Source organism: Pteropus medius, unplaced genomic scaffold (genome assembly GCF_902729225.1).
Source record: "Pteropus medius unplaced genomic scaffold, Ma_sr-lr_union100, whole genome shotgun sequence".
Taxonomy (NCBI): Eukaryota; Metazoa; Chordata; class Mammalia; order Chiroptera; family Pteropodidae; genus Pteropus; species Pteropus medius.
Window position 1 is genome coordinate 1,466,830 of NW_024349225.1, and position 16,133 is coordinate 1,482,962.

The window sequence follows — 16,133 nt, forward strand, 5'->3', positions numbered from 1 at the left end:
TCCGTTTTAGTGCAGTGTAACAAAACTTAGATTTTACTGAAAAAGAGTAAACAGAAGGTGGGTGGGTGTAGGCTCTTCACATTCCACCATGCTGTTTCTTGCCTCTTTGTCATTCTTTGTGGTGCCTCAACCACATTGATAATACGCAGCCAAGGAGCAGTTACATATTCATCTAAAATAATTGTGATTATTTATTTTAGGATCTGGATGATGTCTTGGAGAAAGCCAAGAAAGTAAGTCAGCATTTATAATTCCCTGTTCTTTTGTTTTCTCTTTCCTACTAATTTCAAGCTAGAACAGCTCGAAATTTAGATATGCTATGCTGATGCTTCAGTAATAATAAGTCAATAATAAGTTGCATTTATTAAGTGTTTACTGTGTGAGTACTGAGCTAAGCCCTTTCTGTACATTATCTCATTTCGTGTTTCATAACAACCTTCTGAGAAAGCTACTATTTTATAGCTAACCATTGCCCATTTTATAGATGAGGAGACTAAGGACTAGAGAGTAACTTGTCCAATAGACACACTGCTCATAAAGAGATCAGACAAGATAGTCTGAATCCAAAACATGTTTCTCAGCCACCATGCTGATTAGCAATATGGATTAGTGCATCTATCAATTTTAAAATTAACATTATTCTGGAAATCTTGGAGAAATTGTAAAAGTTTTCTGAAACATTTTGATTTGTTTGGAAAAAATATTAATTTTTATAAGTGTTTATGAAATTCATTATAACTAGCATTTCATGGGCTTCCCCAAAAGTGTTAGCGAGAAGTGATTGCCAGTACATTTTTATATACAGCCATCTTTCACTATGACAGATTAATTAAGAGCGTGGGCTTTGGAGTTACATATGCCTAATGATCTTGGGCAAGTTGACTCCATCCAAAATTCTGTCCTGATCTATACAATGGATTACAGCAATGCCTACCTCATAGGGTTGTGTAGATTAAATGAGATAATATTTGTGTTCACTGAACATAGTTTCTGAAACATAGCAAGTGCTCGGCGATAGCCATTATGATTATATTGATGGAGTATGAATGAGGAAAAATAACTAAAAACACAGAAAACATTACACTTTTATTTAATTATATTGGATATATATTGTTTGTGACTCTGACTATTATTTTTTGTTTCAGGCCAATGTTATGGCTCTTGTGGTGGTTGCTGAACATTCAGGAGAATTTGAAAAGATTATACAGCTCTCAGAAAGGTGCTACTTCTCATTAAGATCTCAGAGTTACTAGTATGGATGCAGTTATGATGTCATATTTATAATATCAATGATCATTTTTAAAGAGAATGAGAAGAATAATATAGCCCTAAAAATATTCTTTCCTACTTGTTCTTTAGTAACATTGTCTACTAGTCTAATATTCCTGCTTTCTTAATTTTTTATACATTTTTAGGTATAATGGATTTGTTCTGCCATGCTTGGGTGTTCATCCAATTCAAGGACTTTCACCAGAAGACCAAAGAAGTGTCACATTAAAGGTAACAGATAACACAAGAACTATGAAAAAGGATAATACCTTTGACTCAGTAATCCTCCTTTCTCTGATTTATAGTCTAAGGCAATAATCCAAAATAAGAAAATACTACCTTCTTCCCCAAAGATGTTCATTACACCATTATATAATAGAGAAAAAGGGGAAGCAGCCTAGAGATTCAGAAATAAAGGAATAATTAGTTACCTTGTAGAGTGTTAAATATAATGTATTTATAAAAAATGAGGGTTATATGGTTTATGGTTTAGCAACATGGGAAATGTTTACAGTATAGTATAGGAAGAAGAGCTGGATACCAGATGGTTTATTCAGTATGAGTTATATCACATAAAAATATATTCTATACCGAAAGGACTAGAGAAAAACACAGAAATGATAGTAGCTGTGATGATCTGGTAGAATTATAGTGACTTGTTTTTATAATTTTTTTATCATGTTATATTGCTTTGGCAAAAAAAAATAATAAAATATCCTGAAAAGAAAGATACAAATTCACAGATGCATTACTATAAGGGAACAGATGAGTTCAAGTACACGACATTCTCTTTGAACATTAAACCATTCCTCTAGGAGCATTCGTGATCTATTAAACTGCATTACTTTTATTGCCTCTTTAAAAAAGATCCTGGCCATGCCACCCTGCACAAGCCTGATCCCGTCTGATCTCGGAAGCTAAGCAGAGTCGGGCCTGGTTAGTACTTGGATGGGAGACCACCTAGGAAGACCAGGTGCTATAGGCGTGAAAAATAAAAAAAAGCATAAAAAAGATTCTACCCACAAGATCTCACATACTCACAATAGTCAGTATTTCTTACATTTAAGGCTTATCTCCTGACTCAGCATCAGGGAGATGCAATTTTTTGAGTGCTTTATTACATAATGGGCTCAAGAGCCCCATTTTGAAGAAATAAAGACTTTTTGTTACCTATGAATAAATTAAGACATGAGAGCTATCCTTTTTTGTAATAATGAGTTTGTATTTTTACATTAAGATACTCCAGATAGCTCTACTTATTTTGAGACAAAATTACTTTTAATTCACTTCAGATAAAAATAAATATGCTGTAGCTCTCCTGAGTTGTTGATATGATAGTTAGCTAAATCACCAGAGTTACAATTCCCAAAATGTTGGAGATCATAGTGGGACAGCATTGGTTTTATTTATGTCGAGATTTATATTAAAAGGCATTGATGTAGTTAATCAATCAAATGTTTGCTGAGCACCTACTACATTCCAGGCACTGTAGAGTAAAATCTCACTCATGGAAGCTAGATTCTAGATGAGAGCAGTCAGGCAATCAACAATTAGATACACAAACAGGAAAACTTTAGGTAGCTCTAAATGTGTTAAAGACAATAAAACAAGATTATATGATCGGGATTGTGGATGCTGGCTATTAGATTGTGTAAAGAAGACCTCTCTGAGGTGGTGACATTTGAACTGCAGCCTGCATGCTACAAAGGAATTGGTCAAGCAAAGAGAAGGGTCAGAGTGTTGTAGGCAAAGGAAACAGCCAAGCACAAAGGTCCTAAGGTGGGAACAAATCTGATGTGGTCAAGAAAAAGAAAGAGCACATATGACTAGAGAGAGGGAGAAGTAATGAATGATGAGGTCAGAGGGATTGAGCAGGGACAGCTTCATACAGGCCTTGCTGGATGTTCGCTTACATCAATGGGGGATTTAAAGTGAGGAGTGACAAGATGTGATTTATATGATTTATGTTTTGAAGAAAACCTTTTGGCTATGGTGTGAAGGATGAATTTTGAAGAGGAAAAAAAAAAGGAAGAAGAAGAATAGCTAGGAGGCTATTGCAATTGCCCATGTGAGAAACAGTAGTGGATTGGACCAGCGGCAGCAGAGGAAATGAAGAGAAGTGGGTGGATCTGGCATATTTTCAACATGAATGTAGAACTCATAGGATTGTTTAAGTTACAGAAGTAATTAAAATACCAACAATATAATTCTAGATTCTTAAAGCAGATAAGAGCTCATCAAATCTCAAATAGTCATCTGGAAAAGACCAGATAAGCAGTTATTTTCATTTTATTCCTAGTGTGCTTATTGGCCGTACCATAGTTTAATTTTCCTATATTGATTAGATCATCAGCTCCTAATGTGGTGCAAAGCTAGGTATATAATTAGCAGTCGTTAAACTAACTTGGTTTTTGAAATGAAAATTGCTTATCATACAGATCTTTTAACACATTCCTGAGTTAATTCTTTCAGTAAATATTATTACCAGGCAGAGTTTAGGTCCTGGGAATACTTTGGAGCATCATAGTTCACTGACCACAATCATGTACCCTCCAGTTGGCTCCTATCCCTACTTTGCGCACTTCACTCATTCCTGTCATGCACCTGCCCCTATTCTAAAGGTTCTGAAGACTAAACATTTTTTTAAATAAAAAATCCATCGTAATTAGTTAAAATCATGCAGAATAAATTTTCTTTCTTCCTTCCCTTTTGCCTTTTGCCTGCCTTCCCTCTTCCCTTCTTTCCCTATGCTCTCTTTTTTTCAGCAGCATGGGAGAGACCGGGCCTATGGCTTCTGCGATCTGTGGCACTTCACTTAACTTTGCCAAGTCTCAATTTCCTCATTTGTAAATCATGAATAATTATATAGTAGTCATATACCCAATCTTAGGGGATAGAGATTTAGGATCTTTAAAACTCCCCCGTAATAGAAACATTAGCTGTTAAGGAACTTGAGAAGTAGGAATAGAACTGAAGTCACAAATAGGCCTGTGAATGTCCTTATAAATATTCTTATATCTATTAAAATGATCAAGACTATACACACAAATATATTTACACAGATTAAATTAGTAATATGATTTATATTTGTTTCTATTTACTATCCTTGACTTGCCAGAAACTTACAAATTATTTCATGAGAAGTTGGAACAGTATCAGTGTAATAGTTTTGCTTTTTTCATAAATAATAATATTCCAAGAAGCATGTTTTTTCCTGTATCTGGTCTTCATCCAAATGCAACTTCTGACTAAGACTTTCTAAGTGTCAGACATTTCCTAGGTAATCTTTCCAGTTTTTTCAGAGACAGCAGTTTGGATGTTCGATATGGAAAAAGTTTTGCCTGACACTGTTTAACCTACTCAGCTGTTGTCAGACATCTTTTCTGATATCTGGGGTTAAATACGCTTAGCTCCTCATGACAATGTTAATTCTTCTTCGTTGATTTAGTAGAATCTATTCTAAAGCCTTGATTTACTCTCCCGCATCTTCTTTTCTCTCTCGAGGCATAATTGTAAAATCTCCTGTTTCTCTGCCATTTGTATTAGCTTTCTTTTCTTAATTCTCCCTTGTTCTGATTATTCTCAGTCGAAATACCTGAGGATAATCAGGTACTTCTGAGACTAAAATCCTCAAAATAATTTTTTAAAAGATACCTAGAAGCAAATTTTCCATATTTTTCTTTCCTTTGCCTTACAAGGGAACTAACTCTCACAGGGCAAATTCTCTAAGTGGAAATATCATAGAAACTAATGGTACACAGTTACTTCAATAGTTGTCAAACAAGCATATATGTGATATTTAGCGTTTATATTGTTAATTTTTAGGACAAAACTAGGCCAAGCAGGATTATAAAGACAAAGAAATCAGTGAAAATAGTGCAAAGGATGTATGGGATTATTGCTATTATAAACTCACAAACCATTAGTACCCTAAAAGAAGGACATATCATAAGGCACTCCCAAAAACTCACTTGCAAAGGTACCTCCCTGGTGGCTTTCTTCTCTCTTGCTCATCTATTCCAGGAAACCCAAATCAGTCCTCCCAAATGCCAAGAAATGCCTCCTAAACAGAAAGAAGTATTTAAGTGGGAATCTTCATAAAGTTATATTCTTATAACCTGAATGGGTGTGGGATATTACTACTCAAATTTCCAGATAGAAGTACTCACCATTATAGGATTTCTATTCCTAATTCCTCAGCTGGTTAAAGGAATTGAATATATGTAAAGGACCCAGTACAGCATGGTGCCTGGCATATAACAGGTGTTTATAAGATATTAGTTTCCTTCTCCTTCTATTTTAACAAATATATTTTTTTCTCTCAGGATTTGGATAAAGCTTTGCCCATTATTGAGAATTATAAAGATCGATTGTTGGCAATTGGAGAGGTAAACACCCATTAGCTGATCAAATAACTTCTAATCCAGACTTTCATATGATATATGAAAATAATACTTAATTCAGTATTGGTTATTATAACTGACTTAAATAATTATGTTCACCCTGTTCAGCTGAATAATGATTTATAGAAACTTTGACAATAAGCAAAAGAGCTTGGGGATGAAACAGTAGAAAGCCTCACCAAAGATTTATGTTAATATTTTATTAGCATTTCCATATACTTTGCTCTCTTTTTTTCTTTTGCTTAAATATGGGTCATCTCTCTAGTTAGTTAAAATAGTATATACAAACATACTTTACATAGGCTAGAGTTTATAATTAAAGAACATTTTTTATTATTTACTGTTGTGAAACATTTTTATCACTTGGTAATAAATTCCACTTCTACTTAAAGATAAAGACAAAGATAAGAATAACACTTAAACTCAGAATATAGATTATAACAACGCATGCCAAAATAGTATGCAAGGGAAGCAGTCATTTATAATCTTTTCTGTCCAAGGTGATGATCACATGTAGCTGCTGAGCACTTGAAATGTGACTGGTCCAAATTGAGATGTGCTATAAGTATAGTACCCCAAAGAAACAATGTAAAATAATTCAATAATTTTTACATTGATTATGTTAAAATAATATTCCTATATAATAATAATGATAATGTTTTAGATATATTGGATTAAATAAAGTATTAATGTTTTTAATGTGGCTACTAGAAACTGTAAAGTGACATGTAGCTTGCATGTGTGGCTCCCATTATATCTCTCTTGGGCAGTACTGATCCATAGTATGTCTTTTGGGGTTCATTAATATATAAAAATGTAATTTTGGTTTTTTACTCTTATAGGTGGGACTAGATTTCTCCCCCAGATTTGCGGGCACTGATGAACAGAAGGAAGAGCAAAGACAAGTTCTAATCAGACAGGTCCAATTAGCCAAAAGACTAAATTTGCCTTTGTAGGTTAATTAATCATCTTTATATATTAATAGCTATAGAGCAAATTAAGTAATGACTCCTTCGAAATTGAGCTCTAAATTTCTTTTTCACTGAATTACTTTAATAGAACAAAGATAATATTACCAGATTAAGTACCTAAATGGAATTTTTGGTTGTTGTTAAACAGAAATGTCCACTCACGCTCAGCTGGAAGACCCACCATCAACCTCTTAAATGAGCAAGGTATTTAAGCTCTTGAGACAAATGTGCCTAATGTTTAAGTTTTGCAGTTCCAGTCCATATTCTTATAGAACATGCCATATTTTGATTTCTTAAATGGAAGGAAATAGGGCAAGAGTGGAGTGGAAATCAACTAGGATGATTTTACAAATGTTTACAGGGTTTTCAGTGTCATTGTGGCATTTATCAGGCCAGGATAAAGCAAATGAAAAATTGGATCAAATAATTTATATTCCTAAAGTAAAAATATATCTTATAGCATTATTTTTCAAATTTTGTAAAGTGCTGGCCATAGTAAGAAATATACTTTGAGACTCAGTATATACACATGTATACTGTTTTTGATATTAAGACTTTATTTTGAGACTCCGTCTATACACATACAGAAAACCAAAAAAGTTTAAGAAGCAGTACATCTCTGTGTGTGTGTGTGTGTGTGTGTGTGTGTGCGCGCGCGTGTATACACTGGTCAGTTGTGACCCACTAAATTGATTTCATAACTCACTGGTGATTGTAACCCAGTAATGGTCAAACCTGCCATTTGAAAAAACAGTGTCAAATAGTGAAGTAAATTGCCTACAACTAGAAAGCATTGCATTTCTCAGTGATGAGTACTGAACCCTTTTGGAATCCCAGAGACCATGATTTTTAAGCAGGCTAAGCAGCCACCCTTTAAGAAGTGGAGGTGATTTCATGAAGCTAACTATTCACTTGTGAGTCGGTTAGCTCCCCCTTTCTTCCACTAGCACTCTTGCTAAGGACTATTTGGCTGCTTAAAAACCTCCTATTAGGAACAATAATTTGGCAGGTCATAAAGTTCTGAAAAGAATAATAATTTGACAGTTCACAAAGTTCTGGAAAATGTTTGATGGTATAGAAGACTAAATGTTTAAAAATTTGCACTTCAATTTTAATATTTTAATTCTGAAGATTTAGAATTTATTTTTATTCTACTGTTTGAACACTACATTTATCCACCCTTTAGAAGTCATAGAACCTTATCTTTATATCATAGTGACCAACATTTACTTAAAATTTCTGATCTTTGTTGTTCAATTTGATTAATTAATGGAAAAACCTCTAAGGAGATAAAATGGTACTCTGATTTATCTTTTATTTTTGAGAGGTGCTGACAAAGTGCTGCTACATGCGTTTGACGGCCGGCCATCCGTAGCCATGGAAGGAGTGAAAGCTGGATACTTCTTCTCAATTCCTCCTTCTATCATAAGAAGTGGACAGGTAAATTCTTTTACCTCATCTTATACTTTGTGAAATATACTTTAAAATATGAGCTTTTATTACATACATGTGAAACTATTCTAGTTACTTTACAAAAATTCATCTTAGGTCCCTACTTCCTTATGCCAATATCATGCTGTCATGATTGCATTAGATTTACAGTAAGTTTTAAAATCACATAGTATGAAAATTCCAGTTACCTCTTTATTTTCAAAGTCATTTTGGCTATTCTAAGTCTTTTGCCTTTCTATTTGTGTTAGAATAAGCTACATGATTTCTATAAAAAAATCTGGCCAGGATTTTTATCGGGATTACTTTGAATCTATAGATCTATTTGGAGATAATTGATGTGAACACAGTATAGCTGTTATTTAGATCTTTGATTTCGTTCATCAATGTTTTATAATTTTCAACATACAAATCCTGCACATATTTAGATTTATCCCTAATTATTTCATATTTCTATTTTAAATGGTACTGGTTTTAAAATTTTAGTTATTCATTGCTAGTATCTAGAAATACAATTGATTTTTATATATTAAACTTTTATCAAGTGACGTTGCTGAATTATTCATTAGAGCCAGGAGAGTTTTATAAAATTTTCATGATTTTTTATGTAGACAATCATGTCATTTTTTAATGAAGATAGATTTACTTTTTCCTTTCTAATATTTGTGCCCTTTATTTATTATTAATTTTTTTTCTGCCTTATTTCACTGTATACAACTACCAGTAGAGTATCTAATAGAAGTAATGAAAGCAGACACCCTTCCCTTTTTCCTGATAAGGAGAAAAACATTGATTCTTTTAACATTAAGTATGATATTAGCTGCAGATTTTTCATAAATGCCTTTTTTTCTGGTTAAGGCAGTTCTTTTTCTAGTCTGCTGAGTTTTTATCAAAAATAGATTTTGGATTTTGTCAAATGCTTTTCTGCATCTACCGAGATGACCATGTAGTTTTTCTTTTCATGGCATGTAATTATATTGGTTGATTTTCTAATGTTGAACCAACCTTGCACTCCTAGGATATATTCTACTTGATTATGATATATTATCCTTTTCATAGTTTCTTTTTGTAATTTTTTTTCTTTTTGTAATTTCTTAAGGGTTGAACATTAGATAATTTATTTGAAACCTTTCTTGTTTTCTAACATAAACATTTAATGTTATAGTCGTATTAGCATTAACCACAAATTCTGATATATGCTCTATTTTCACTTTCAGCTCAAAACATTTTCTAATTTACCTTGTGACATCCGTTGACCATAGCAATTATTTAAAAGTGTTTTGTTTAATTTCCAAATACTTAGAAATTTTCCTGATATCTTTCCATTATTGATTTCTATTTTAGTTCTGTTGTATTCAGGAAACATACGTTGTATGATTTTCATTCTTTTAAATTGGCTGAGGTTTGTTTGATGGCCCAGAATATGGTTTGTCTTGGTGAAGAGAACATATACACTTAAAAAGAAAGTGTATTCTCCTATTATTGGGTGGAGTGTTCTGGAAATGTCAATTGATAGTCCAAGATTATTTTTATTTTTCCTACTTTCATCGCTTGTGAAGAAATTTATTATTTAGTAGTAATCTTTGGTTTTGGTATATTTGTTTTTCAAAACTAAAAACTATTTTTTTTCTAATTTTAAACATAATATTTGTACATTATAGAAAGTAAAACATTTCAGAAAAGAACAAATTTCAAGTCAACCCAGATCTTACCACCCAGAGAAAATCATTGTTAACATTGATTCAGATAAAATAAGAAGATACTCTTATGCTTTTTGTTTTGAATCAGCTTCATGGATGTATCTGTGTCAATAAATATAGACCTACCTCATCTTTAAAATGATTGCATAATATTTCATTATCATACTTAATGTTAAAAGAATCAATGTTTTTCTCCTTATCAGGAAAAAGGTACTGGATGTACCATAATTTATTTAAGCATTAACTTAAGGAAATGTTAGGTTGTTTCTAATTTTTCAGTATTATAAACAGTGCTTAGGTGAATACTTTTGTACATCCACAAATATATATGCACACTCATGCTATTACTCCCTATAAATGGAATCACTGAGAAAATTGGTGTACATTTTAAAATTTTTGTTTGAATTGTCACATTTCCTTCTAAGAAGTTTATACATAATTTAACTTTTTATGCATGAGTATACCTATTTCTCTACGTTTGAAATTTTAATCTTAAAATAATTTATCATAACAATATTCTACTTTGCATCATGTTTCCTTCCTATTTTTCGCTTTAAAAGTGCAGTGGTAGCAAAAGAGTTATGTTCCTGGTATAAAACTCATTGAGTTCATTGCAATCCTTATAATCCAGACAGAAAATTATAAATAAAAAAATAAAACCACCTACCACCCACTCTAAAATTTAAAATGTGCATATGAACTTCGGATTTATAAACAGAAAGCCTCAAGTGACTTGAAAGTGAATGGCGAAAGAGTGTGATGATGGCAGAGGAGCAACAGATGTCTCTTCCTTAGACCTTTCAGTGGGCTGTCTGGCCTTCAGATGTTTGGCTTTCCTGCTGGGTGCACCCCACTTTGTGTTATTGGTAACTACTCCTTGGGTCCCTGGAGTCTTTGGATAATTTTGGGTAATGAATGTTTTTGTTTAAATCTGTTGGTAATGGAATGAAGAGAACATAGTGAATGTTTATTAATTGAATACTGAAGCATGAATTTTAAGTTCTCACAGAGTACAATGCATTGACATATAGGTTTATGCTCCTTTCTTTAAATCTTTATTTCGTATGTTTTAAACTTACTAGCTTTCTCTTATCTTTAAGAAGCAGAAACTTGTGAAACAGTTGCCTTTAACTTCAATTTGCTTAGAAACAGATTCACCTGTACTAGGACCAGAAAAACAGGTAAATGATTTTCTGATTTCTACAATATTTAGATTATATCTTTCATTTGAGCTATTCTCAATTTAGCTGTGTTTTTTATTACAGTGTTAATACAATGAAATCCTATTTTAATGCTAGGTTGAAAGGTCTTTTCTAAATATAATTCTTGTGGCCCAGAGAATATTATTTGATATGAGCTATGTCCTAATTTATGTAATAATGAGAGCCAGACCCGTATAGCAAACAGCTCAGTGTCTAGAGTCATAAAAACCTGAATTCAAATCTGCTGCCCATTAACTGTGTAACTTTGGGCAAGTTGTTGATCTCTCTGAAACTATTTCTTCATTACAAAATGTGGGCAAAATAATAATAAAATACTTTAAGTATTATAGTGAGAATTAAATGAAATAATATATATGAAAGTGCTTAGCAGTATCTAGTGTACAGTAGATACACAATGAATATTTTTCTTTTAATTTGCATGACGAGGCTATATTTCTTTCAGTACAAGTACTGATATAGTCACAGATTTATTTGTGATTTTTGCTATAAATCCTGTTATTATAGGCATCACAACTCCGGTTATTTTTTTTGTTTGGGTGTAGGACAGAATGGTAGAGAATTGCCTTCCTGATGTAAAATAGAAGGAAAAGGATCTAGCATTTTTCTTCCTAAACAGAAATGGATTTCAAGTGCTATTGTAACTCAGTTTTATGTTTGTATTTAGTTGATTTGATAAAAATTGTGAGTGGCATAGTGCTTTGTACATAGTAGGTACTCAAAAATATTGAATAAATGAATTTTTAGCTGATTATGCTTTTTGTTAAGTAAAATGTTTATTTTAGAAAATTAGAAAACACAGAAAATCATAAACAAGAAAATGGAACTCTTTACCACTAAAACTACTGTAGTGTAATGGGTTAAGAGCATAAACTCTGATGTCAGACTACACAGGTTTAAACCCCACCCAGCTTCTTACTAGGTATTTAGGATCCCTTCTTACCTATTAAAAAGGGATGCTAATAATAATAGTATCTATCTCATAGAGTTTTTTTGAGGATGAAATGAGAAATTTCACAAAAAGCTTAGAACAAAACCTCAGCTACAGTAAACACTAAATAAACACAAGTATTTATGTCCTTTCAGACTTTTTTATATCTATATATGTACACATATATATTTTTCATAAAAATAGGATTAGCCTGAACACATCATTTCATAACTTGCTTTCATGTGGATATGAATGTGTCAGTAAATATACTTTTCCTCATGTTGTTTAATAACTGCATAATATTCCAGTGTGTGAGTGTACCGTAATATATTTAACTTGATATCGAGATTTAGGTCGTTTTCAGCACAGTATTATAAATAATATGATAAACATCCTTGAACATAAATCTTGGTGGAAATTTTTTATTGTTTCCTTAGGCTACATTGCCAAGGTTATTTTTCTTAACCTTAATAGTTATCTTATTCCTCCGAACATTATCATCCTGAGTAGATAACTTAATGATAAGAATAATAGTATATTTCACCAAATCTAAATGCACACTCTAAATGATTGTAAATATACCACTGTTTTGTGTCCATTGAAAAAAACATACCAATTATACTATGATACGCCGTTGAATGTAAGTAGAATATGTATCAATTTCAGAAATGTGAAAATAGGAGGGAATTGCATCTTAGAATCAGTACATAATCTATTTAGTCTTCCAGATACACGATGGCATTTCTTGAATCAAACTAGTGAGTTGAAGAGGCCAATCAAATGTAGTGAGTTGAAGAGGCCAAACAGCAGAGCAGTGACCTTTACAAGCACTTGGTTAAGCAACAAACCAAGGGATAGTTGATCCATCAGTCATCCAGGTCACCATGTGTCAACTATTTGCAGATTGTTTTATAAGCTCGGTGCTGATATCTCAACTGTTAATACCCCAGAGCCCTTTACAAGAGCAACATAGACTTACAATCAGTGTCGTAGCTATACATTTTAAGTTGAAGTTCAGGACCTTCTCCCTAGCCTCGCCTACCCCCTCCCTCCATAAGAAATAAAAAGAGCTTATCAGTTGTTGTTACCAACTCGTTTTCTTCTGTTTTATCTACAGTCTCCAAGGATTGCTTCTCTTATAGTCATGTTTGATTTGGTGTCTGCTTTGTTCTGTTTCAGGTGCGGAATGAGCCGAAAAACGTTTCCATTTCAGCAGAATATATTGCCCAAGTGAAAGGGATCTCAGTGGAAGAAGTTATAGAAGTGACAACACAGAATGCATTGAAACTGTTTCCCAAGCTTCGGCACCTGCTCCAGAAATAGCTTTAAAATCAAATCAACTGCTGGGGGTAGCATTTGAGAAAAAGAAATGTTCTGATTAAGAGTCTGAACTGAAGAAACCATTATAAAGAGATATAGAAGGTTGTAATTTTAGAGAAATAGTTCTCATAGAAATAAAACTGGGCTTGGATCCTGAAACCCTGGTCTGTAATTCTACCTGCTCTGCTCTTCAGTTAACGGAGTCCTAGCAGGTAATTGGGAAACACCGCTGCTTCTTACATTGCCCCGTTAAATGGAATCACCACACGAACTGAAACCATTTCTTCTGGCATGGGTGGCTCCCACAGGTAAGAAATAACCGCCACTGTGATGGCATGGAATAAGCTAAAGTTCGATCCTTCACTACCTGTCTTATGTCCCATAGGATTTATTCATTGAAAGAAGAGCATCTAGTTTCATAGACTATCAGAAATCTCTTTTCTGGATTTGTGAAATTGAACTTTTAGTACTTTGAATTATGTTATTTTAAGAGAAAAATGTACAAGATTTTTAGATTAATCTTAGATATTTACTTATGAGGCCAGTGCTTTATACAATCACCATTACATGCCAAGCCCAGAAGTTTGGTTAACTGATTTTAAGTTCTAGTCTGAATTTTGTCACATGTTTAAAACGTAAATAGCTTTATTAAAAATGTACCTGAGTTTTTTTGCATGCAGTAAAATTTTATATTTTTAAGTTTCAAAAATCTTAGGTATAAAAAGAGTTCCGTGGATGGAGGATGGTCATGGTGGCACAGCAGTGTCAATGTGTTTAATGCCACTGAACTATACACTTAAAAACCATTAGGATGGTGAGGTTTATGTTATGTGCATTTTACCACAATTTTTAAAAAACTCTAAAGTGTTTATCAGGTACTGTGATCCAAAAGCTGAGTATTTAATTTTGTTAAATTTATAAGCAGCAATACTAGAAAAAGTACCCGTCACAGAAAAAGATTAACTTCCTATAAAACGAAGTGATTTTGTATAATCAATATTTTGAAATTTATAGCGGAATCAAAACTAGTTCTAGTTTTCAAACCAAACTAGATTAGCTAAGAAGCAGGCCTGTGAGCTTTATGTGGTACTTATCTACCTATCAGCATCATAATCGATGAAATTCCTACATTTGATGGGAAGTTATATTAAAATTAGGCTTCTAAGCTGTTTTTCAGCTCTATATTTCTTCTGCCTATTTCCTACCTCTTTCTGCCCACATTCATTTTGTCAAACTCCCAACTTTAAATCCTTTAAGATCCAACTTAAATGACTTTACCTTGCCAGACATGATTCTTGTTCCTAAATCGTAACCATTTTCTTCATTTATTCATTAATTTCTATGTCTCATTTATTACATAAACAGTTATTGAGCCCCTTCTGTAGGTTAACCACTAGTCTAGAAAGGAATAAGATATCACAGTTGGATAAAAGAGATAGACAAGTGGACAAATAATTTCAAAGCAATGTAAGTAATAGTATAATAAAGAATTAAGTGCTATAAAAGAATAAAGTGTCTGATGACACTTAACATGTATTCCTTTTTACTAGGTTTACCTTGTGTATGTTTTTCACCTTTAGAGATTACAAATCTTTGAGAACAAATTTTTTTTTGTCTTTGCATGAAGTCAGTGGTGACTAAATTCAACTGATTGCAGTTGAGAAATCAGATATCTAATTTTTCAATCTCTTTGAAATGGATATTGGATATATGTACCTTTTTACTTTTTTTTTTTTTTGAGAGGCATATTTTTCTCCTCTAGCCTATAAATGTATTAAAACAATTCAAAGATATCCTAATGTTAAACATTCTGAAAAATGGAAATAAACTCTCTTGGTCTGGAAAAACAAATCTTTTTGCATCCTATAGGAAGGCCCTCCCCCAGCTGAATGGCAAAAAGTTTTTTCCCCCACCAAGCATATGGTGTTCTTCCTTACTAAAGGAAATATTACTTATTCTGGCTCTTATCTTTTTTATTTTAGTAAGAATTAAATGAAATTATATCATTCTTTTAAAAAGAAAAGAAAAATACTAGCTCTTTTCTTTCATTTTCTATGCAACCAAGAGTTCATTTTAGCACTTTGCTCTTTGTTTGCTCTTGCTCACTACTTGTCTATACTCAGACTTCGGAGTTTAATTTCTTGATTTTCCCTTTCTCGCCCTTTTCATCTTTTTGATTGAATAGTTCAAAGCAGCACATGAACTAACATTTCATTTACAGGATCTGAGTAAGTTAGAAAGTTTCCAGGGACTGCTCAATGCTTGTTAGAGCTTAGCTTTTCAAGTGTAGGCAAATCTCACTCTCCTTTTCAAATTGAGCAAGTCTGTGCTAATGATTGCAAAGTCAATAAAAAAATTAGAATGGAAAGAGATTAAATATTTCAGGGATTATCAGTGTTGCAAATTTAAACATGAGTGAACAAAAACATCCTAGTAGGCCCTCCTCACTTCTCTTATCTTTGGCTAATTTCCAAAACAAGCACATCTCTAAAAAAGGTGATTCCTTTGGTGACCATCCCTGTAATTCATGAACAGTCTGAGTGGTATTTAAACTTTGGATGTTAAAAATGGTACAAATAAATTCTCATTTCCTAATTTATTTGTTTAATATAATATAGAGAACCATGCATAACATGTAAGAACAGAAAGTATAAGAAGTCTCATGTCTTCTGTATGGGATTTTTCTATGAATTACTTATGAGGCCCAAATAATTTGAATGAATTATGCAAATTCTCACACCTAATATGTGATACATTCAGAATTATAATCCCTGACTTCCATTCAGCATTCTTTCCCAAATGTCACAGTGTCTCCCAATCTGATCTCTACATTATCTTAAGTAACATCCTTCAGAACCCTTTTCTAGGGT

At 32.8% G+C, this 16,133-nt stretch overlaps 1 protein-coding gene and 1 pseudogene across 4 annotated transcripts in view; both read left to right on the forward strand.

Moving 5' to 3' along the window:
* TATDN3 (TatD DNase domain containing 3) overlaps positions 1 to 15,858 on the forward strand; it is a 17,675-nt gene extending 1,817 nt beyond the window's left edge. The window contains exons 2-10 of one of the 4 annotated variants that reach the window (XM_039881194.1): positions 199 to 233; positions 1,146 to 1,219; positions 1,416 to 1,500; positions 5,595 to 5,657; positions 6,515 to 6,624; positions 6,792 to 6,847; positions 7,971 to 8,083; positions 10,875 to 10,973; positions 13,123 to 15,858. In XM_039881194.1, coding sequence (XP_039737128.1) covers positions 1,155 to 1,219; positions 1,416 to 1,500; positions 5,595 to 5,657; positions 6,515 to 6,624; positions 6,792 to 6,847; positions 7,971 to 8,083; positions 10,875 to 10,973; positions 13,123 to 13,266 — 735 coding nt within the window. In that variant the 5' untranslated portion in view covers positions 199 to 233; positions 1,146 to 1,154 and the 3' untranslated portion in view covers positions 13,267 to 15,858. The remainder of the gene's footprint in view (positions 1 to 198; positions 234 to 1,145; positions 1,220 to 1,415; positions 1,501 to 5,594; positions 5,658 to 6,514; positions 6,625 to 6,791; positions 6,848 to 7,970; positions 8,084 to 10,874; positions 10,974 to 13,122) is intronic. The other 3 variants (XM_039881191.1, XM_039881192.1, XM_039881193.1) reach the window with 3 other exon arrangements.
* LOC120617774 (uncharacterized) lies at positions 2,136 to 2,254 on the forward strand (annotated as a pseudogene).
* Positions 15,859 to 16,133: the final 275 nt, after the last annotated feature.